Source organism: Harmonia axyridis, chromosome 6, assembly GCF_914767665.1.
Source record: "Harmonia axyridis chromosome 6, icHarAxyr1.1, whole genome shotgun sequence".
NCBI lineage: Eukaryota > Metazoa > Arthropoda > Insecta > Coleoptera > Coccinellidae > Harmonia > Harmonia axyridis.
Genome location: NC_059506.1, coordinates 27,542,211 through 27,567,185, shown reverse-complemented (window position 1 = coordinate 27,567,185; position 24,975 = coordinate 27,542,211). Strand labels below are relative to the sequence as shown.

Here is a 24,975-nt window from a genome sequence, read left to right as displayed (position 1 = left end):
TTGTCAAGGTGATATAATGGCGAATGACGAAAGTATTATCTATATTGGCAAAAATGTCGGAATAGAAAGTCAATATTTTACGCCTGTCATCGATTAGTTTTCGTACAGAGATCAAAGATTATGTAGGTTCAATCAATTCTTGATTTATAGTCTATGCTCAATTTGATACATAGTTGTTAGAAGATTATACTCTCAAATGCATAACATGAATCAATCTATAGAAAATGTTTGACTTATTCGTTCATTTCTACGTATCGACCATATAATTTCCTTCGATTTTAGTGTTAAATTGAGTATACTAAAATCAGAAATTGAGATTCTTACTGCACTTCTTATTATTATTATTAGAATTATTCGGGAATCAGAGGAAATATACAAAAAGTGGGCACCCTTGAATTTTGAGGGGGTTTTCATCCTGAAATTATATTATTGGATTATACTGAAATTTCTTTCAGTATAATCCAATTTGAAGAACAAAAATCAAACCCTCTACTATTGGTAGGGGGGAAATCTCCCTTATTTTATCTAATATTTACACCAAATACAGTTGGATCTTAATAATTTTCATTTTACATTATATTTATTTGCTTTAATTCTAAAGCATAAATCGGCAACAATGCCTAGAATGATCAAAGAACTCTGGTACGAGTCCAATTTATCAAATTGAAGATATCGGAAAAATGTATTCTAATTTCTCATTCAAATCATTTTTTTCTGTTATTTCTAGTAGTGTCTGATGATGAATGCATCGAAAAATTAATTTCGGACTTTTTAACCATAGTCTATTCGCTTACAATATTAATTATTGGTCGTAAGTAACAACTGTACGAACTGACGTTTTTTGTCTAGATCCAATATTTCAATTTTTCCATTAGTTGGGATGAACCCTTGGTAGCGTTAGAGTGATGTCGCATTTTGGCGCCCAACGTGGGGCTCTTATTATTGTTGCCAACCTTGAGAAATGAAGACACTAACCTCACAAATCCTCGTAAGAGTGCGATTTGGGGTTGACAACCGAAAATATCTGAATCCACAGAACCAAACAACCATATATCGCTTTGCTAGGGAATTAATTAATTATCATAATGAAAGATGGACCAAAGTTCCATCAAATAATTCATTAGCCAATATGTACGTTATTACTGTCAACACAACCCAGGCATAGATTGATTGAAATTGACATATCCTAAAACCATCGATTCTCATATAACATCAATTCATTAGAGAAGACACCACTTCCTAGATCGTCCGAATACAAAATTACCGCTACCTACCACGTTCGGAACTACAAGGCATATTTACAACGTTAGAAACCACAGAACTCTGTTCAACAGTGAAAGCATTCAGCATTATAATAAGTTGGTTTGATTTCGAGCTCCATTCAAAATTCAAAGTTGATGGCATCATCAGAACCACAGATGATTCAAGAAGAATATTGGAATATAAGTTGCCAATATTTGTATGTATGGATATGAATTTTCAGGTGGATGACATCGTCAGAGCCATACAAAATTCTAGAATTGATGAACGAGCGCCATAAGTTCCTGACTTCACGTCAGTGATTTTTATATCTACATCCATCTCAGATTTCTAAAATTTACTTTCTCGAAGACGTTCGACAAAAATACGATTCTAGAAGATCGAGACGGTATTTCGTATAATTGAAATTCAACCCAGAATCGAAGTAGACAAAAAAAATTACTCCAAACCTCCCATTTCAGGCGTCGAGAACCCCAACCCCAACGCAAACCCCCTGGACCGCAAAGACGCCCTCACCGGCCAACCCTTAGACTTCGAGAGGGAGGAACAGACCAGAAAAGTCGAGACCTCCAAATGGCTGGAGCACCACTTCGGCAGCGACTCCAAATCGTCCTCCAACTCCCTGATAGACGAGGAGGAGGAGCCTCCCAAGACGAGCTTCTTCAACGTGACCATCAAGTCCCAACCGTCGAGGACTGCAGAACCAGAGTACCTCCACAGGAACTATTCCTCGCCGATGAGGACCTCGCCGAGGGTATACAGTCCTCCTATGGAGCCCGAGAGGGATGGTAATCCTAGATACTTCAAAGGTACTAGCAGATTCTGGATATTTTCCTTACGATGTGTTTGGAGTTAAACTTTTTGATTTCGTTACAATCTTTGCATTTTTGGAATGGCCTTAAACGAACGGAAGAACTAGAAACTAAATTTTTAGTGAAGGTTCGAATTTCGAATACCGTGATTGAGTTTGTTAGAAAAAACATTTTGAAATGTCGTGCGAAGTTTCATGTAGATCGCATAAAATTGAAATAGAATATCGAAAGCAAAGTACCTCATATTTCTGACTACCAAACGACGGTATTGGGAAATACTAATTCCAAGCTCCAAGCAAAATTTGAAACCATATCAAATTCAAGAAGCTACCCAATATTTTCGTGACCACAAATCCGATACAGTTGAGGTTTTATATATTTTGTATATTGAATAATAATTTCAAGCTATCTTCGATATTTCGATCTGATTACATCATAAAAGCCATACCTAATGATAAAAGCAATAGCGGAACATTTCAAATTAATTGAAAAACTTCCCATCAAAACACACTTGAATTGTTGGATGAGATTGTAACCTAGCATATTATTAAAAGTGACTTCTCGATTTCTCATTCGTTCAATTCTCCAAATTCGCAACAGAAAGTATCAAATTTCATTCTTCGAAAATGAAGTTTCGAATTTCAAATCGCTCCTTCTCTGGCTCGTTAATTGGTGATAATTCCTATTGGTTTAGGATTTCATCTTATGTAAAATGAAGATATCAAGTTGAATTAATCAATCTACCGAAAATTTGGTGCTGAATGTCAATTTCACGCCATCGAACATCCCTCTCAAAAATTGAGTGTCACTTGCTATTCTAATTTTGTTGAGTGATAGATAGACAAGTTTTTGTGTCATCTAGAGAGCTACTCCTTTCAAACTACGTCTCTTTGTCTAATACCTTTACCAAATTATAATCGTTAACGTCTTAGAATATTACAAAATCATTCGTCTATCAGCATATGTTCATTTTCCTTTAGTATACCTTACACACCCTACATCTATAGTAATCGTATAATTACTGACTCCTTTAGAAATTGCAATTATTTTCAGGTTATGATCAGCTTCATCATCTTCTCACTCACTTAAACATAGAAGTCTTCTTATTACATAACTATTGCACCAAATGATCTAATGATATATTAATGCGCCCTTAGCCGATCAACCATTGCAGAACATTGACTCAGTCAGTAACGAGAGAAAGGTTGAACCTCCTGTCACATTACCATGAAAGAAAGGATAAGTCAACCAGTCATAGAATAGTATTGATTGGTTCAATATATGTAACCAATCAAAATTATATTGTGGCTCAACTCAGATGATGCAAGCATTATGCTTCTCACTTCAATTTTGGAACCGATATCTCCCCTTCCATAAAAATTTGAGAAGCTTAGGGACTCATCTATTTTAAGTTGAAACATCAGTATAACTTTATAACTTAACGAAATCAATGTCTCCTCTCGTCGAGAAAGTTAGGGTATGCGATATTTTCACGTCTTAATAACATCTAGCTTTCGGAATAAAAACTAAAACGCCTCACCCACATCAAGTTATCTATTAACACTAAAATCCAAGATTGGATTCTTCACGCACATTTTCATAATCTTTTTCTCTTCCAGGAATAACAGAATGGTCAGAGAGACGTCAAGAGAACCACTTCTCCTCTAGCGAACGCAGATCCCCCTTCTACCAAGAACGCTCTTCACCACCAGAAAGACTCCCTCAACACTCCCCAACTCCCGACTACAGAGACAACGTGGAGAACTTCAGAGGCTCCAGAGACAATCTAAGGGAAGTCCGCGAGCACCACAGACCAGAATACCGCGACAACTACAGAGAGGAGAAATCCTACCAAACTAGGGAACCTCCTCGAGAATACAGAACCAATTACCGAGAAAACGAGTACAGAGAGTACAAAGAGCCACTCAAAGATTACAACTGGGACTACAGAAGAGAAAACGGTGTGGGTCACAATGGGACGCACAGAGAAAACGGTCATAGAGTCCATAGAGAAGAGGAGTACAGGGAGACTAGAGAGAACCATAGAGTTCACAGAGGTGATTACAGCTCTATGGATCGTAGAGATTTGAGGTCGAGATCTCCTGATGTGACTCCCATTCCTCCTCATCGGAAAAGAGGTAGCGAGAGGAGGCAAAGGATTGAGGAAGAGAAGAGGTACCAAAACGGGTATAGGAGATCGCCTCCAGTTCAGTTGGATGAGCCTTTGGAGGAGCCTCCTCCGGATTATTCCCCCCCAAGTCCACCGCCAATGCCTAGAGAGGAGAAGAAGGTTGTCCAGAAGACGAGATTTGCTGCTGATCCTCCCAAAGCTAAAAGCGGAAATATCATAGGTAAGTTATTATGCTGAGAAGATGAATCATTCTTTTAAGTCAAACGTTTATACAAGATTAATTCTCAACAATATGTGAGACCCTATTCTTGATTGAAATGAACTTATAGAAATGGAGGTTTAATGGTATATTGTGCAACCAGTGGGGAAAGTCCAACTTTTCTCGCGAGTGTGGAAGTTTGTGGCACGAGCCTGAAAGGCGAGTGCCGCAAACACACGAGCGAGAAAAGGGACTTTCTCCACATGTTGCACACTATACTTTACCTACAACTGCTATGGAAAGTAGCGTATTCTTCACAGCTTACTCAATTTCAAAAATATGTATTGCTCATACTTTTGGAAATATTATTCCCCACGGCACTTTGCCCACACCTCGCTTGGTAGACCAATGAAATTGGGCTTTTGAGTCGTTTCCATGGAAACGCAATCAATAAGCACATACTGTCAACGAAGGCCATTAAATCAAAATGGCCTTAGTTGACAGTATGTGCTTATTTATTGCGTTTCCATAGAAACGACTCTAAAGCCCAATTTCATTAGTCTACCAAGCGAGGTGTGGGCAAAGTGCCGTGTGGAATAATATTTCTCACAGTGTGAGCAATACATAGTTTTGAAGTTGAGTATGCTATGAAGAATACGCTACTTTCCATAGCAGTTGTAGGAAAAATTATTAAAAACTCCAAAATAAAGGGTGACAAAGTTGCGAATTTGTTATTTCACGCTCCAGATTTAGTCTTCTAATATTGTTGTTCTAATGGAATGTCCTGGAGACAGAATTCAAAGAGACAAGTATAGTATATCCAAAGTCACTTGGAGGAAGATGAATATTTCGATTATACAAGGTTTGCCCAAGTTTCCAAAAATTCCTTTGGGTCCAGTGAATTTATTGCCTAACAATACTTTCAAATAAACCCCGGTATTTAGCAGATCGCGGAATCCACTTCAAAGGGACATCTATGGCCAAGCGTTTTTATGGACTAGTTCAAGTGACTTTGGATATACTATACTCGTCTATCTTACTATACTTCCTAGAGCACCAATACTTTTAAATATTTTTCTCATCTCTATCAAGGTATGTAGTTCAAATTAGCCACTCTATAGCTCTTGAAGGTTCAGAAGTGATCTAAGTTTGCACTAAATTCACAAATGTCCAATCAGATAGGTTTTTTTGATTCCGTTTTTATTTGAATTTCTCAATTAGAACAAAAACTTACTAGCATAATATTGTCGTTGAATTATCAATCAAAATAATTATATTTTTCATTACCTTATCCAATTGAATCAAACTCATTTATGATATGACCAGGATATGGTCAAGAGATTGCCTTCAAAAATTATGGATTTAACCATACATATATAGAAAGTGAAATATTGATAAGTAATACCCAATTATTGTTAATTGCAAAGTACTGCAAAGTATATCACAAGTGAAGGTGATGTTGGCAGCATTTTTTGGCAATTATCGCAGTGTTGTGCACTCGGAATTCTTACATGAAGGAGACAGCAAATAATAAACACTAATTGAAAGTTATATGAAGTTTGGAAAATTAAATATGTAGAAAAATGTCTTATTTGTGGAGATAAAATTATGATAACGCAACATCATTATGAATGAATTTCTGATGACAACTCTAATTACCACTTGGAGGCACTCTTCAATAAGAATAAATATCCTTATTGGTTGCGCGCAATGGGAGAATTGCGTTCAAGTTTAAAGATGGGCAATTATGTTTGTTATTTGTTAATTGATTTGGCTGCATAATCACTGTTATTGAAATATACGACTGTCAGCTTGTACTGTTGATTGTTACTTGGTAATTGTTATGTGCAATTTGTTAGTTCATGCTGCATAAGTGCCCTTTCATATCATGATTATATAGATGATTTAATTGTTTATTTCAAAATAGTTAGTAATTTTTGGAAAAAACTTGTCATTTTTTATTACATATGTTGAACGCTATATATGAGTTTCCATGTCATTCATGAAATTTTCCATGAGCAATTCGCATATTCGCGGCTGTATGTCCTCGATAACTTCACGAATTCCATCTTAAAGGTCCTGAATCGATTGTGGAGTATTATCATAGCATCATCTTTGGCCCCTAAGAAAAAAGTCTAAAGGTGTTAAATCACAAGATCACAAGAAATAACAGGGCTAAGAAACTTTTCTTGTGCAATTATGATTGTTTCGTTGCTATTGTGACGCCGTCTTATTTATTCATTCATTGATCATAGCTCGATAGCACAATCCATTCACCGCAACAGTTGCACAATTCTGATTTTCGAATAAGTAGGTCCAATCACACCACCAGCCAAAAACCGCATTAAACAGTGACACGTTGAGGAAGGAGAGGTTTTTCCGAGCTCCAAATGTGACAATTCTGTTCATTAACCTAGCTTCTGAGGTCAAAATGGGCCTCATCACTGAAAAGGATCATTTAGATGCATTTCAAAGATCCAATCAGCGAAGGTATGACGTTGATGGTGATCGATCGACTTGAGTTCTTGTGTTAACTGAACTTCAAAAGCCTTAAGACCTGAGTATTTATGCAAAATACGGTGTAATGTCGTTTATGAAATGCCTAATACCCAAGATAGACAAGGAATCACTAAATCTGAGTTTTCGTCATCACTACGGGCTATAGCAGCAATATACTCAGTTTTTCTCTAGTGACGCACACGGGGTCGATTCTTCACTTCACTAACTTGTCGCAACAGCTCAAATTTTGCCACCAGTTGAAGTGAAGGTACTGTACTTCACGACGGTCCATAGATGCTATAGTTTCACCAACTGTGACTGCAAAATTTTCATGATATTTGTTATGAATTTTAACAATTTCACTACGTTGTTGAAGCACATATCGGTCCATTTTTAGTAATGGCGTAGTATTTACCACTCAAATCTCAAAAGATGACAGCTTCAAAACGGACAGCTGTCCAGATAGCGGGCTATTCAAAATGAAACCTTTTATTGGAAAACCCTTTACAAACTTTGTGTGTAATTTTACGGTGATCGCGTATAACCAGAACCATTGAAAACTCAATAATAATAGCGGAAGGAAGCGGATGGAGTTCAAATTTTGATATGAAATAAATAAATTTTAAACACATTATGAGAACCATAGAAAGTTCAAGAAAAATATTGGAAAAGAAATACTCAATATTCAATACGGAATATTGCCGTGATCACATATTCGATCGATATGAGATTCTGCATTTATGTATAAAATAACCATTTCAAGCTTCTTGCAAACTTTTAAGCTCATCAAATCATGAGAAGCATAAAAAATTCAGGAAGAAAATTGAAAAAGAAATACTCAATATTCAGTATCAAATATTTCGGTGATCACATATTCGATCGATTTGAGATTCTACATTGTTGTAGAATACAAAGCTTGAAATAGCAATTTCAAGCTTTGTGCAAAATTGTAGGCTCATCAAATCATCAGGACTATAAAAAATACAAGAAGAATATTAGAAAAACAATACTCAGTATTCAATACCGAATATTTCGGTGATCGCATATTTGATCGATTTGAGATTCTGCATGTATGTATAGTATAATAATTTCAAGATTTATAAGAAATTTCGTTTGGATAGCTTAACCAGAACCATAAAAATTCAAGGAGAATATTGGAAAAGAAATACTCAATCGTCAATACCAAATATTTCCGTGATCACATATTCGATTGATTTGGGATTCTGCATGTATGCATATAATAACTTCGTGCACAATTGTAAGCTCATCAGAACCATGAAAAATTCAAGAAGAGTATCGGAAAAAAATACTCAATACTCAATACCAAATATTTCCGTGATCACAAATTCGATCGATTTGAGATTCTGCATGTATGTATAGAATAACCATTTCAAGATTTGTGCGAAATTTTGTTTGGATAGCAAAACCAGAACCATAGAAAATTCGAGCAGAATATCGTTTATTCAAGTGCCAGTTGCCACCTCAGAGACCACTCTACAGTATATAAGTATAATTTTGGTATACATGGGCGCAATTGGCGTATGAATGAAATTGCGCTCGAAAGCTCTGCAATTCACGTCAGTGCTCCCCTCATTTTCATCGGGATACACATCAACAAAATCAAAACCCATAATCAAACACCAATCGTTCAATTGAGAACAAAATGAACCGAATGAATCGCCGGAAATACATACTTTGCCCTAATTACAACTCCCATCGTCGATCGGAACAATCGTAATACACCTGGTGCGTCAATCACCTTCAATCATTTCTGCCATGATTACATCCTCAATGAACCGACAACAACGTCGCCAGAACTGGAAATATAGCCTTTTCGAGAAATCGAGAGCGCATTTAAAAAAATATCAAACCATTGCCATTGTCCATTGTTTCCGTCTGAATCATCTAAAAACACACACATACATACACGCCATCGTGTTCCATGGTCAAGGCACGACCTCCTCAATGTCCCAGAGGTATCTGTCACACACGTTTACCCGGTGTTCAGTCGATCAGAATCTCTTAGACCGTATATGTTCATCGGTATATACGGAGCCGAGCGCGCTAGAGTGTTCTTCGTCATTTTTTTTTTTCGGGGAATTTGTCAATCGCACGGGTGTGGTCGTATAAGGTCTGTTTCGGTGGCCGGGACTGCGTGTGAGCTGCATTCAAATCGGAGGATTACTGGGTTGGTATGTATTTTATTGAGGTGGATTGAGAGAATTTAGATCGTGAGGAGCGTTGTTTGATGGAGTTTACGCGAAATTCACGTTGAAAATAGTGATGAGATCAATTATATTTGGGTAGAAAATTTGAGGGAGTCATTGATGTGAAATAAGACGCTTTTCGACTCAACCCGCAGACTTAACAGAAAATTTTGCAAGACGCTATAAATTGTAAAATCTCAACCCCTATCCGATCAGTATTCCAGGAACTATGGAATTTACTATTCCAATTTTCTGTGATTTTATTTATGTGCTTTTAGTTTTGTTATTGTTATTTTATATCTACTCCTAAAACCTCAACTCAGTCGGTTTTTTGGTTACGGAAATATTGGCTGATTTTTTTTCTATATTCTCTTGAATATTATCTGGTTCTGGTTATACTTTTTATACGAGTAGTTCTACTTTTTTGTGATGATTATAGCAGTTTATCGAATCTTTATTAATCTTCGCTTCAAATTGGGTAAATAAGTACTAAACTTATAATTAATTTATTCATCACAACTTCCTAACTGTATCTTTGTAATAATTTGAATTACTAGAGAAATGTTTGGATTTTTCTCTAAACTGGTAGCAGATATCTACGAAAAGTTGAGTTGTGTATTTTTCTAAACCACCAGTGTTCCATCAGAAAAAATTTCTGAAGGAAAGAAGAGGGCACTGTACATCACCCTGTCCATTTGCATTCAATATTAACACATAACAAAATGAAATCTTCAAATTGGAATATCTATGCCAATTTTGAGTTAAATATCTTTGAAGGGAAGGGAAATAAAACTTTAACACACTTTATCTCGAAAACAAAGCTATTGCTTTTTTTATAAAATTCTTTTTTCTTGAAATGGTCCTAGTAATTGGTCGTTTTCGTTTGTAACTCCATTTTAGTTACACCCTGTATATCAATATGAGTGTATTATTCGTTTCATGAAAGAAGACGCAATAGTGTCACAAATATTGCCTCCTTTCAGGCCTCATTCTTGGCGTTCGTTCTTCAAATAAATCGCTTCATCATTTCGTTGTCTAAAAATGCAATGAATCACGAAAATAATGGAAAATTTTTTACTACATCATATCATTCACGAATATTTGTACATGAGAAAGCTAATGATTCAAAGCAGTGTTTGAAGCTGTTTAAGTGCAAAATATCTGAATTTTTTGCGTCGATATGTGACAATGGATGAAACATGGCTCCATAATTTCACTCCGCAGTCCAATCGACAGTCAGCTGAGTGGAGTGCACACGATGAACTGAAGCCAAACCGAGAAAAAATACAACAGTCAGCTGGCAAGGTTATGGCAATAGTATTCTGGGATGCACAAAGTATAATATTCATTGATTACCTCCAGAGGGGCCAGACCATCAACAGATGCTGTTTCATCAAGACAATGCGCCGTGTCACAAATCAATGAAAACATTGGCAAAATTGCATGAATTGACCATATTCACCGTCGCCATATTGTTATGCGACAATACCAACTACCCAGTGTTCCCAACGAAGAAATATTGAGTTTACTAGAAAAATTCCACAATATAAAGTTTATAAGTGAAGTTTATGTGTACCTTTTCTGGCTGCTACGCCAGATAGGCTTGTTTGGGACAACATTGTGCAAAAATTTCACCTTTTGGAAATAAAAAGATTAGTGAAAGGTGGTTTTCTGAACAAATTAATTATGGCCGAGTGTATAAATGAATGCTTCGCTCCATTTTTGGAAATAATCAGTGGAAGAATAGTCTTTATGGCTGATAGTATTTTTGATATTAGCGGTATTTTTGTAGTAAACTCAATATTTCTCCGTTGGGAACACTAGGTAAGGTTTTGTCGGTTTTGTTGCTTCCCACCTTTCGGTTTCAGCTCTTTTGTCTTTCGCTCTTAGCTACCTACTATCTAGTAAACTCAATATTTCTCCGTTGGGAACACTGGGTAGTTGGTATTGTCGCATAACAATATGGCGACGGTGAATATGGTCAATTGTGCTTCGAATTGCTTCTGCATCACCGTATTCGCCAGATCTGGCCCCCAGCGACTTTTTCCTGTTCTCAGATCTCGAAAGAATGCACGCTGGAAAGAAATTTAACGCCAATGAAGAAGTAATCGCCGAAACTGAGGCCTATTTTGAAGCGAAAGACAAATCGTACTACTAAAATGGTATCGAATAGTTGGAATATCGCCTCAATCGCTGTATCGCCCTCGAAGGCAACTATGTTGAAAAATAAAATCGAATTTTGGAAGACCGGGGACTTTTTAATTGGCCTGTTAGTTCCTCTGATAATTCTCATAAAAACGCTAAGTTGTCCATCGATTCAATACAATCGAACCAAGCATAACAATAGTATTCAGCAGCAGAAGAAACCAAGGCCAAAGCTACCGTACGGAGATTGCTGGCATCAGCACCCCATGACGAAACTACTAATTTTGAAGAATATTATTGCTCGACTTCGATTTCCTACGCGAATTTTGAAATTGAAATTCGAAGAAAAACCAAGTTTGACACGCTTTCTTGCAAATTTATCGGTAATTTTCACTCACGCGTACAATTATAACCGAAAATCACCGCCATACTCACACACACAGTAGATAAAACAAGATTCACGCACATCGACCGAAAAACACAGCATCGCTCATAAAGTCACGGTCGTCGCCATATATATATTTTACATACATAATTAGCGATAAATCGCCATTCTGAATAAGTCGCAGATGCTAATAAGCGACAAATACCAGTTCTAACGTTTTCTAACGAAGTCCAACCAGTCTTCCTATAACGGTCGTCACAAGATAGCGCGCGTAATTCCGAAACACGTGGTGAAAGATGCCTTTTTTTCCAGGACAATCCATCAGGAAGCTGGTGGGCAAGATCAGATCTGCGAGTGCGGAGAGGAAAGCCAGGCAACGGGCCAAAAGATCTCCCAGTCCGTCTTACCAGCCAGGACACATCATCGACGGCAACATCCACGGGTCCATGGAGAACGGTAGACCTGTTCAGAGGTACTACCTGGGGGAGGACCCCTTCGCCGGGAGCATCTACGGGAGGGAGAACAAGTACGACGGGGTTAGACCTGCAAGGGTGGCTAGAAGGAAGGACGAACCTAGGTGAGTGTGATTGCTTTGGTGTTGGTGTTACTAGATTAAGAAGAAGCTGCGTCTGATTAGGATATAGGTTGGTGCAAGTTCTGAACGATCCTGTTTTTCATTACCCAAAAGGATAGACTATAGATAGAGTAATAAACATAGATAGAGGAAGTATACGCAATTTTTACATGTCCCCAACATGGTTAGATTACGTTGTCAGATTTTGATATATTTTCAAATCCACTTTACTATATCGTTATGAATGTATATTATATTGAATTAAATATTTGATTCGCGATTGAATATGCCAATTTGAATATTTGGAATCCGATATTTTTCCTAATTGTCGAATTTATAATAAGCAGAAAATTTATTATTTTCTGTATCTACCTGCTGAAATCCAAGGTTTGGCAACTTTTGCTCTCCTCGTGTCATCTATGGTTTCACGTCGTTTGGCGCGCTTGAAGTTTGTTTTCTGAATTTCTGATATATTTAGGTATTTATTTCAATATATTTTGAGTTGATGTGAAACGTTGAATTACTATGGGACATAAGAAGTGCGTTCTTTGTGGAAAAACTCGCGAATTGAGTGAAATATCGTATCACTGGTATGTTTTCATTACCGCGCGCCTCATGTTAAATTTGATAGTTCATGTTGGGGATGAAATTTGCTTGCTGAAAATGACATATGCTCCCTCCATCTATGTTTATTACTCTGAGAGATAGACAAAAAGTTATGGAAGTGACGTTTTGAACGAATCAGTTACATTCGTTTCAGAAGTTATAGGGTGATTTGTTTGTTGAATATGCTCGATTCAGATCATTTCAGTATGAATGCGATCCCACTCAAATGTACTTTACGTTGTTTATTCAAACCGATGAAAAAATAATAATGCTTATTTAAATATTAAATATTTGACGACGATATTAGTGCAAGAAAAACTTGTTTTTATCAATTTTTCAATGAACTACAAAGAACAGATTTAACTCTAAGTTCGAAATTTTGACACGCATCTTTATAAAATTATTATTTTCTGACATTTCTTATTTTATAATAAGTGTTCAGTAGATTATGCTATGCAAAAATTTCGTTAGAATATCGATAAAAACGTTGCTCTCTAATATTTTCTCAGGTTCGAAAAATTAACCTTGGGAAAGTCATTCAAAATTATCTAAATGAAGCAATGACCCTGTATCTCAAAACAGGAACGGAATACAGAATCTATCAAATATTTTTAAGTTGATTAATTCAAACATCACCCCGATCAATTTTCGTCTGTACCTCCGAAAAATATCAGTTTTTTTCTCAAAAGTATTATCTAACTCATACCGAGTATTTTTTGGCAAGTAACACTTCACTCAAAAAGCATTGTGTCTTACCAGTAAAAACATATTTTTTCTTGAAAATTCCGCTTTATCCTCAAAATAGTTACCTTTAAGTGGGATACATGTACTCCAAAGCTCGTATAACTTCATAATAGCCAAATTTCTCTTCCTTAGGAATTTTATGAAAATTGACAAATCCGAAATTTTTCTGCTAATGTGCACAATTACAAACAATAGGATGGCCTCTTCTTGGAGAATAAAAGCAAAAATTCAATACACTTGACCATAATCCTTGAGATCTGTTTGTTGACATTTTAACTTTTAGGCAATATTATTTAATTTCTCTCAAATATACAACAAACGCCCGTACAAACATTTCTAAAAATTGGTACCAGTAGTATCCAGTATATTTACAAACTCTGCTATAATTCTTGCGGTAGACTTTACTTTGATGTTTGCACACCTTGAAGTTCCGCTGAAACATCAAAAAAATTATTGCCGCATTTTGTTGAATATACTTCAACACGCCTTCATTCTCACTTGTTAACCGTCAAAACGTAAACATTGAAAAACCTTGAGATTATTAGACGATGTCGATAGATATTTCGAAACAGATTATATAATTTGTACAAGAAGTTCGAATTGATCCCCAAATTCATCTATGTGTAAAATTTAGAAACTATCTGTCCTCCTCTAATGTATCAAATACGCAAAATTTACGAAAAATTTGAGGAAACAAAAAACAAGAACTCCCAATGATAATTGCTTGAGAGTGCGTGGTTCAACTACTAATTGGCCGCTTTTTGATCTTATCTTGATAAAACTTTATATACCTTGTTTTTTGGCTGCCATTATACTTCATAATATCACCATCATTAAAATAATGAGAGTAGTATCTACTATAAAAATATGAGAAATTCAGCTCACATTTCATTCAATAGAATATATTGCAAAATGTGAATAATTCTGGTTATGAAAAAACTAATTTTCATTTACGAATGTCATTTAAATACATCAAAATTCCTTCATAAACCATTATTTTTTCCTTAAAATTTGATGAATTTGGGGTTGTGAAATCGACAAGTAGAAAAATTCCTAGATATTAATTTGTTAGTGCTGAATATCATATTATAACATTCTTCAATTTCATAACTGCTGTAGCAAATCTTTCTGCAGTGATCTCAATATGAAAAATAGTACTTTCTCTAAATGTTCAAAAATAGTTCACCTATTCTTTTCTCTTGTCTCACAAATGAAAAAATTTCATCTCATAAAAACTTCTTATAATAAGATAATTATTAATTGAAATTATCTTTGAATAGAATTGAAAAAATATCATCCAAAGCAAATAGCTTCAAGGCTTCAACTGCGAAAATTTTTAGTGTGGGGTTGAAAATTAATATTATAAAATATTGAAAATATCGAATTAGAAATTCTTTAGAAACTTTCACATTGATATATCAATTTCTTTGCCCCTAAATACCGTTTTGTAATGAGAAAACTATTGTAGTTAACAGAATTTCATTTTTCTCATGGTTAATATTATGTATATGTTTTACTTTTTTATGAAGGGAAGGTAATCTTTTGCTAGGCAAAAATCATTATGACAAAGGGGATGAATATATAAAATATATGTGAAGCTTCCTGTAAATTTTTTTTGTTGAAAAAATATATCAAGAATACTATTAATAATAAGCATGAAATTTGCATTATTTTCATATCTTTATTGCCCACAGTTGAAACCGTAAGGAATTCAATACAGCCCAGCCTGCAAATTTCATTCGACTAATAACAATGTTCGATAAACTGTTTTTTCCGCCTACAAATCGCTTTCCAAATTCTCAAAACTTTCTTCACACCACTCCAAAAAACATATATAGCGTCGCTTTTGGGCATACTAATCATTTCACAGTGATGGCATCCAATGGTCGATCGTATCAAACTAACTCATAAGAAAAATGTTCATTTGTAGTATTTTAAACTAATTTGGTTGTTTTCTTGTTATCCATGTACCCCCGCAACCCTTGGAAAAAATGAGAAGGTCTATTTTAAAACATACGCATTGAAAGTAAGTAGGAAACAGAAATAACTATCTAACAAGCATCATCTCTGCACAACCGATAGGGTCTTAGTCCTAAAGCACTCACAGCTTGTGTTAACACCATGGTTTTGCAGCACTCTGCACTGGTTTTAAGTGAAACATTACTATTATTGACACCCACAAGAGGCACAACAATTTTGTACATAAAAAAAAATTCTATTCATTGTCATATATTTCTCTTATATTCTGGTTTTGAATAATTCATTGGTTTTATTCAGATTAACTTTTTCGCTCACACTCGTACAACATTGATTTTTAAAATTTTTATTTAACTTTAAAATCATTAAAAATTTACGAAATTCTGTAAATGTGATATTAATTTCAAGAAACCTATTCATTTGACTTGAAATAACTTTTTATAAATTTCGTTCATGCCTTTCTTTACCACTTTTCACCAAATACCATTCTATAAATGAAATTTCAAAATTAAAAATCATAAATTGTAAAATATCGATTGTCATTAAAATTTTGTGAATTCTTCGTTTCCAAACCCATGATAATTAAATTTGAAATATGTTAAGGGTCACTAAGATATTTCATTTATGAAGACTCTATATTTCTTTCAATGACATAAAATTATCAATGACTGCATCAATCCAAAAGTAATATATTATTTTCAAAATAGGAAGTTTGGTATTCCAAAAATCACGAAACTTACAATCTGGCTCCTAGCATTGTTGTTTCGAGAATTTTATTTCATCTTTGTTTGATACAAACATTAATATTTTTTATCATTTAAAAAAATACTATTTCTATAAAGTTTTCTTTATAATTGTTGTTTTTAAAATCTATTGAAAATGTATTTGTTATTGACTTGATTCGATATTTTTTAAAAATTATTCAAAAGTATTCATTTTTATTTGTTTTATATACGTGTAATCTGATGTAATCATATACAACACTGTTACTTTCCAAAGAATTTATAAGACACGGAAGAAAAAGTGGAAGTGTCATGCAAAATTCATTTATTGCCTCTTCTATTTTTTTCTAAGAGTTTTCACTTTGCTATTTAAAATTCTATCCATTGGGAATTTTAAAATTAAATTCGAGAATAATTCAAATCAATAGCTTTTATATCTCAAGTTATAATATATTTTATTCAAGCATTACATTATGTCATCGTTTAATAAGTACCATTTTAATAAATTCAGAACCAACACTGGGGCAATTCAAGTTTGACTCATCTCGTACCTCGTATTATTATCATTTACGATGCGTGCAATAAAACGACACATTCACATAATAAAAACAAAAACAACAACAAACATAATAATACTTCAAGGATAGCATCTCCTCCAATAATTCAAGAAACCAGTTCTCAACCAAAAAAAAACTGTAATATGTAGGCAGCTACATAACCTCTTTGATATTGAAACGATTAGAGATAATTTCCTCATCATTCCATATCAATTATCTACTGGTTTCCGTTTTAATTTAGAATGTATGGAAGCTATTTGAGCGGAAGAAAAAAAAAGGAGCAACTTATGTTTAAATAGCTAACGAAAAAAGTAATTCATGTCACGAGAGTGTTTCACCTTATAATAATTATTTTACAACACATGTCTCAGCCGATACGTTTTCCGTTTTTATGTTGGTATTAACTTTTTTTGCTCCATCCACCTTGATAGCGAGCAATTCAAATTCCTACAAAACTCGTTTCATTGTCACGAATATCAATCATCTGAATTCCTCAACTGAATAACATTTATCAACAATTTTCATATAAAGCCAGCATTCAAAGTCATAAAAAATTAGTAAAACAAACAGTAATAACAATTTGAATAATTCAGCAAAAGGCTTTATCAACATTAATGTATGCAAACTATTCTCTTTGATCACACATCCATTACCATATTCAATTAACTCCAATAAGCCTTACACATTGTTCTGGCAGCATAGTCAACTAAGATTAAATCCATCAGATACCTCTTAATAATTACCAACAGAACAAAGTGATTACCTTGATCAATCTATCAATTATGCCAAAGCCGCCTACAGAAAACACTTGCTATTTACATCCTACGCCTGCTATGATAATACCCACGTGGCCATTTGAATACCTAATGAATAACTACAATTTTATGGCAACATCTGAGTAACTTCGAAAAGTAGGATACTAAAAAGGGATCCTACATTTCCACGTGACCATAAAAGTAATCTTGGATCTTCAATCTCTGTTTCAGATCGCAGAGCACCTTGGGTAGGTTCAGTAAGTCTACGGGAAAGTTAACGTCAACACTGCCCAACGATAGGAAGAGTTCTCAAACACTCCCAAGGCATATGTCGAGGCATCAGAGTCCTCCCAAGCTAGAGAAGAACAACAAATCCAACAGCACCATCAACGTGTCCATCATCAATACTGTTAGGCCACAAAACGAGGGGCCTGCCAAGCCTGCACGAACTTACAAAGCTAACCTGTCGAGGAGTAAAAGCTTCAATATCAACAGCGAAGAGTTTAATGGTAGAGATATGTACAAGAGTAATCCTCACCTACGTCTAAACGATAGCTCCACCGGGCTCAAGAGCCCTGGATTGATATCCAGTCTCAGCAGGAGTCAGAGAGACATCAACGAGGAATCTTACAGTAGATTTAGAAACGGTGCTGTTGACAACCAAAGGGTCTTCCTGAAGAGTCTCAAAGAACGCTCGCCTGAACTTTACAAAACCCTGCACGAAAATGAAGATCCATATAATAGAACACCACCCAAATCCGGTAAGGTTTACAATGGTGACATATATGAACCTCCAACTCGTCTTAGAGATACCTATGTCGTTTCGTCAACGCCTATAAAGTCTTTAAGGAGTGGAAGCAACTCTAGCGATTACAGTGAAACCTACCGTACAACCACCAGAAGTGATGATCCTCTGAGACCAAGCGTCACCAACACGACCAAGACCGTCAGTAAGAAAACAGTGCCATCGAAGGATGGACGATCCTTCGAAACCATAGAGTCTAGTGAAGTGAAGTCCATCACCAAAAGCAGCTACCGCGGAGATCCAAAAATTCAATATAGAGACACTGAGAGGAGATACACGCCAAGTCCTGTTGTTATTGAAGTTAGAAATAATTATAGGAAATAATGAGATTTCTCTCATTTGTCGCCTTTATAATCACGCTAACCTTGTATATAAGCAAATGAAAGCAGAGTATTCTACTAATGAATCTGTTAGTGCTCAAATACTTTTGTGACTGTGTCATAATATTCTAATTTTATATTATCAATTTGTTTTTAGTACATGTTTTGCCATGTAAGCATGGCTTTCTACAGCATTATTTATGTACAGACTGTATATAGTAAACTAATCTTTTGAAATGTTCTGATTTTTAATAAAGTATTAATACTTTTTTCTATACTCATTCTGAATTCCAAAAGTTTGTAGAGTGAAATTTTCAGTTCACATTGTTCAGATAAACAGAAGAAAACTTAAATAGGACTTTCTCTTTTCTTTTGAAATCGTATTCAGGTTTGTTATTATTGATTCAGCAAAGAAAAAAAAAGATTTTTCAACATAATATAATTAAGAATAAAAATACAAAATATCCTTGCTATGCAGAAATATTCAAGCTGTCTCAACCAGCATATCTATGTTGCTCGACAACTGCTCATGAGCTTGTCGAGCCACCTGGTATAGCTGCCCCTCAAGTGTACAACTTGGCTCGCCTTTCAAAATCTTCGCAGATTCCCCAAGACAATCAATAGCCTGTTGCAACCTTCTTCTCAACTGCTCTTTGTTGATCATGCCTGCAGCATACTGATTCCTAGCCAAAATCAAGAGTGGAGAATGCAACTCGTAATAAGTTATTCCCCTAATTCTCGAATATCCTGGCTCCACAACGTCCAGAACTTCCAGGAGCTGTTCACAAAGCTCAACTTTCCTCTCCAGTATCAAATCTGGTAGATCTTCCATTGTGTATCCTTCTGCTTTTCCGTAAAGCTGAGATAAAGCCACCCTCAAGATGGTCATATAGGCGTTTTTGGGGTGTAGCACAGAACGGTATTTACGGAATATTGTTTCTCTGGCTTCTATGCCCTCTGAATCTGACATCATTTCAACTGTCTCGATCTCTGCTTGTATCGTGGAGAAGACTTTTTTGACGGCTACAGCGTTCGTTGAAAAATTGCAATGAGTGCATTTCCATTCGCATTTGTCATCTGAAATTTCATAAATCAAGCTACAAAAGGAAACTCAAATATTCAAATTTCAATAATATCTATCTAATTAAGATCGTTAATGTTCTTCAACAGCAATAGGATGTTAGATGTCCAGAAGAAGGCACAAGGCGTATTACTTGCTGAAGTAGTAATGGTTAAATGTTTTCGACGTAAAATTGCCTCCAGCATATTTCAAAAACAACCAGTATTCCTTAGAAATATAATCTCAGTAGAGTTTATGTTATTTGTAATTATAGTTCCTACATAAGCCAGTAGATCCACCATGTTGATATATTCTGTAGATATAGTAGATAATAATAGATCTACATAGACAATAGATCTAAATAGTTGATAGATCTAAGTAGACTTTAGATTTACACAGTTTATAGATCTACATAGACGATAAAGATCTACATAGAAAATAGATTGACATAGTTGATAGAATTACACAGATGATTGATTGATATCCATAGTTCATATAGATAGTCGATAGACCTGCATAATCTATAAATTCACAAAGTCGATATATCTACATGGTAGATAGATATTAATAGGATATTGGCTCAGATTTAGCTAGTCGCCTAATATACCAGAAATACCATAGATCTCTACCCCACAGATCTACTTAGTCAATTAGATATATTTTTCTATTCAATTTTAAGCTCATTTTTACAGGGTGGTTCAAATGATGGGATATCCTGAACTACAGCAGTTAGATATGAATGAATGACGAATTTTCTAGCTCTTTTTTCGAGAAACAGAAGAAACCGAAAACCATATGTTTTAAATTCTCTGGTGAAGCACTGGCGGTATCACATCACTTCTTCCTTCTTCAAAAGATAGGTACGTGTCAAATTTTTGGAGCATAGAGTTAAGTTAGGATCGAGATATTGAAGGTTAAGTAATGTTACATTTGTTGTTGTTCATTATAGGGATACAAACGAGTTTCGCATTTTGATGAAGCAAACAAAGCAATGACTATAAAATACCAACTGAGGAAAGGATTCATTTTTCACAATTGAAAATCCAGAATTAGGAAATTGTATTAGTATTAGTTTACCTGTTTATGTTATTTTTATGAATGAATAAATAATGAAAAGAGAAATAACATGACAAACAAAATTCAACAACACGGAAAATTACAAAGAAGAGTATGAGATAATCTTTTTGATCAAGTTATGGAACAATCCTCACCTAAAGGATCTGTTGAAAGGATAATACCATTGTCACATTTGTTGCATTTCAGAGAGCTCATATGAGTTCCTAGCTCAGTCTTGTCACTACATCTTTCACATTTACATTCGAAATATTTGCTTTCTCTCAAGAAATCTCTTCGAATCAAAGTAGGCCATAAAGAATAAGTGTAACTGCTGAATATTTCTGTATCCTTCGCCAAGTCCACTGCTGCTCTTACATGTACACTGAAATAATGCACATTTTAGTTTCTAAAATATCCTTGAAGTCTTTAATAACTCATTGTTACAACTAGTAATTCGTATGTTTTGTATTTTCATTATTTTAGTATATTATGTGTGTGTTATGTTGTGTTGTTATTCTTGTGTTATATTATTCTCACATTATGTTATTCCCCTTTGTTTTCTATCCATCAAAATTTACCTAAAATCATCCTGATCTCCTGTACCTTGACACTCTATAGCATGTACGATATTAGAAACGCAATTATGGGATAAAATTGCCAAATTCGGGTATAGACACCTTATGAGATATCCAGATGGAGCTCTAGCCTCAAAGGCATTAACATCCAATATACCACACACTGTATGAATCAGTTCTTCTGAGAATCTATCACATTTGCAAGGTCCCCTTAGGTACTCGACTATATTGACTTGGTTAAACTTCCATATTGGTTTGTCCCTTCTTTCTTTCAAATGAGCTTCCATCGGTATTATCTCTTTTTCCCATCTTTCAGGATATTTTTCCTTAGCTAAGAGTACCCTGCAAGAATGATTTGAATCTTACTGTGGTTGCTTTCCTCGGTTAATCAAAACCTGAATAAAATCTTAAATAACAAAAATAATAGCTAATAGTCTTTAAAAAAATCACTCAAATGAATAATTACCTGAGTGGTGTTATACACTCATACTGAAGACAGATTGCTGAAGGATCGTCGACAGGTTGAAATTTCACTCTAGCATTCGAAAAAACTTGACATTCGTAATCTTTATGACTTGGAATATTTTCGCATTCAGTGCAACAAACTGGCCAACCACATTTCGAGCAAAGATTCTTGTCTACTGGGTTGTAACATCCCAGGCAAAGAGGTGGACTATCTGAAAGCCAATTTAAGTGTCACGAAAATTTCATGTTTTTGGGAGATCTTCCATTTTTTTCAAGTGTCTGATAATTTGAAACTATTCTCTAGATTTTGAAGAAATTAAAAGTATATTATACACAAATTATTGATCGAAATGATAATTCAGAAATTAATGTTTCATCTTTGTAATACCACTAGAGATAACCTACTTAAATTATTTCTTAAGTGATATTTGACATGGGTATTTCGTTGAAAAGAGATATGTTCGAGAAACCCTGGAAAACCACAATTATTTGGAAAAACCATGTTTTGAAGTTGAAGTTGAATTGGACATCGGAATTCTTTGATTAATTTTTAAAGTCAGAATTACAATTTTTGCAATTGATTATTCGAGAATTTGGTACAGCAGATGGAATCCGATCTGATGAATGATCTGATCCTGAATATGTAAGTATCATCTGAGAATTTTTATTAGCAGCAGATATCATTGTCCTCTCTAAGATTTTGAATAAGTTTCAAATGATATTCTGCATTTAGTTGTAGATATGGTTTTAAGGGGCATGTACTCGAATGCCTCGTTATTTATATCAACCATTGTTTTTTCTTCTATTTAGGCCAATGCTTTAAAGGCAGGTGCTCTTTGGGAATGGTTTGTTATTTTGAACATTTTGTTGTTCATTCTGATATTGAAGATGTCCTAGGGGCATGGTTTGTATAAAATTCCTCTTTCTTAAAGAAATTTCCCAAGAAATTTTGGAAAATATTGGGTTGTATTCCATCCTCTCACTGAAGATCTCCAAAAGATCATTCTTTTTTTGGAAGTGAAAAATTGAGCAATTAGCTCCCTCAAACATTTTAATTATAACCAATTTGATACCACTCAGACGTTCTTCTTTTCGTGGTATTGAGTGGCCCGAGTTTAGTAATTTTATTCGGAATTTTTTTTAGGAAATATTTCCCAATTCATCTACTTCTTGGTAGCCCATTTTTCGATTGGTGAACGACAAATACTGCCTTGAGCAGGATCAATATCTAAATGGGTGGCCAGTGGCCACTGTGTTTCACAATGAAGGTTTTTGAGAAAATAACTGAGATTCATAGTATATTATTCAACGAGCGGTAATGTAAGTTATAACTCACGCAAATGAAGTAATGGTCATAGCTCACTTGATGAATTAAAGCACTCGCCTGCGGCTCGTACTGCAATTCATCAAGTGAGTTATGACCATTACTGCAAGTTGAATACTATACTTTATCTACAACTATAACAATAAACACTAAAATACAAGAATAGAGAAAGAACTTTATTGACAAACCTTAATATTTACCAATAAACGTCAAAATTGTCAGAGTGACATTCCTCCCCTCAATTTGTTATGAGGGGAGGAATGTTTCCTTTCGGCCAACCGAATAGAAGCACAGAAGTATAGAAGCACAGAGCCATCTTTTCCGTTTCATTGTAGTGAGTTATAGCAGTGAGTTATTATAACTCACGTTGTTTGATAATAAATACTATTAATTGCTCAAAAGCAGTTGAATAATGAAGATATAATTCAATAGGAGTAAATAAAGGTAGATTTTAAGTATGGATAGTTAGCTGATCAAGTGCATTTACGAAACTCACCTGTTTTTGGACCATAAGCAAAAGGTTTCTCAGTAAATATTAAATCACCAGCCTTCAAATTCTCTGAAACCACTGCGAAACGTCCTACTGTATCGTTCTTTTTCACCAAAAACTTTTTCTACAATTAATAAATAGCTCTAAAGTTATAATACACAAGTAGAAGGTAAGTACTATCCAATATGGCTAAAAATAAATTGAAATAAATTCTTACAGTTTTGTCCTCATCCATGATTAAGTATCGAAATTAATTCAGAATATTTTCAATGACTGCTTTATTAACACAACGGTTGACGCAAAAAATTAATTATAATGAGAGGTAAACTGACCTACTTGTATTTAAAACTCGAGAAACACTTTGGCACGTGAAACGCGAAGTTAAATTTAGAACACTTTATTATTATTTTTGTTTTCGAACGCTGTTGATTTTAGGTCTCGTTTGTTTTCAAGCATGTTACAGACTTTTTGAAGATTTTCAGAGGGTAAAAATCTATTTCGCTCTATCATTTCATAATAATGTTTGTTGTACTCAAATTTAGTGTCATCAAGCCAAGTACATACTCGACTTGAAAATCAAGAGCGTAAAAATTACATACTCGAGCTTGACTTGATTTTGGATATTTATTGCTTGACTTGATATCAAGCTACTTGATATTACTTGAGCTTGATATGCATGGGTCGTACGGCATATATTTCTGCAATCTCATGTGCGCTTAGACTAAATAAGGGGATTCCTCGAGCGCCGATAGTCTGAAGCATTCGTCAGTGTGACTTTATTAGTAGTTTTCTCACATTTCTATGAAATCTATCGGTAGATTTTAGTAGTTTCAGAAATATCTTTCCAAACTTGGCCAAAATGGCCAAGGATTTTTTATCAACGCCACCATCTTCAGCTCCTGTTGAAAGACAATTTTCCAGATCTGCTCTTACAGTTACAAAAACCCGCAATAGGTTAGGCAACAAATCTATAAGATGCCTCATGTGTCTTATAACCTGGATGGAAAATTATGAAATCAAACAAATCCTGGAGGTTTCTCAGTATTGAGAAACTTTATTTTTTGTTTGTTATGATTTATAGTGATTTAATTGATGTTTCTATTCCAAGAAAGTTTATATTTTCGGTTGTTTTGTACAATAAGTTTATCAATAAAAGTGTTTTGTGCAAGATTCCTTCTCATTTCATCATTTTTTTATTGATGTGACACTACACAATGAAACTGTTAAAAATCAAGTAGCTTGATATTATTATTATTATTATTTTTTTCGACTTTTGCCTATACGCGTAGGATTTCTCCTCGCCGTCG

General features: G+C 34.8%; 2 protein-coding genes across 6 annotated transcripts in view; one reads left to right on the top strand and one right to left on the bottom strand.

Annotated features, from left to right (window-relative positions):
• LOC123682758 (serine/arginine repetitive matrix protein 1) overlaps positions 1 to 18,966 on the top strand; it is a 132,055-nt gene extending 113,089 nt beyond the window's left edge. For 4 of the 5 annotated variants that reach the window (XM_045621538.1, XM_045621539.1, XM_045621536.1 and 1 more), the window contains 4 exons: positions 1,722 to 2,069; positions 3,692 to 4,423; positions 11,951 to 12,215; positions 17,805 to 18,966. In XM_045621538.1, the coding sequence (XP_045477494.1) occupies positions 1,722 to 2,069; positions 3,692 to 4,423; positions 11,951 to 12,215; positions 17,805 to 18,702 (2,243 nt within the window). In that variant the 3' untranslated portion in view covers positions 18,703 to 18,966. The remainder of the gene's footprint in view (positions 1 to 1,721; positions 2,070 to 3,691; positions 4,424 to 11,950; positions 12,216 to 17,804) is intronic. The other variant, XM_045621540.1, reaches the window with a different exon arrangement.
• A 156-nt stretch (positions 18,967 to 19,122) lies between these two features.
• LOC123682760 (SET domain-containing protein SmydA-8) lies at positions 19,123 to 24,027 on the bottom strand. The gene is made up of 6 exons (XM_045621542.1): positions 23,886 to 24,027; positions 23,675 to 23,792; positions 21,856 to 22,066; positions 21,393 to 21,731; positions 20,970 to 21,196; positions 19,123 to 19,775 (listed from the first exon to the last, which is right to left on the bottom strand). Exons 1-6 carry the CDS (start codon positions 23,901 to 23,903, stop codon positions 19,183 to 19,185), a joined length of 1,506 nt encoding a protein of 501 aa, XP_045477498.1. The 5' UTR covers positions 23,904 to 24,027; the 3' UTR covers positions 19,123 to 19,182.
• Positions 24,028 to 24,975: the final 948 nt, after the last annotated feature.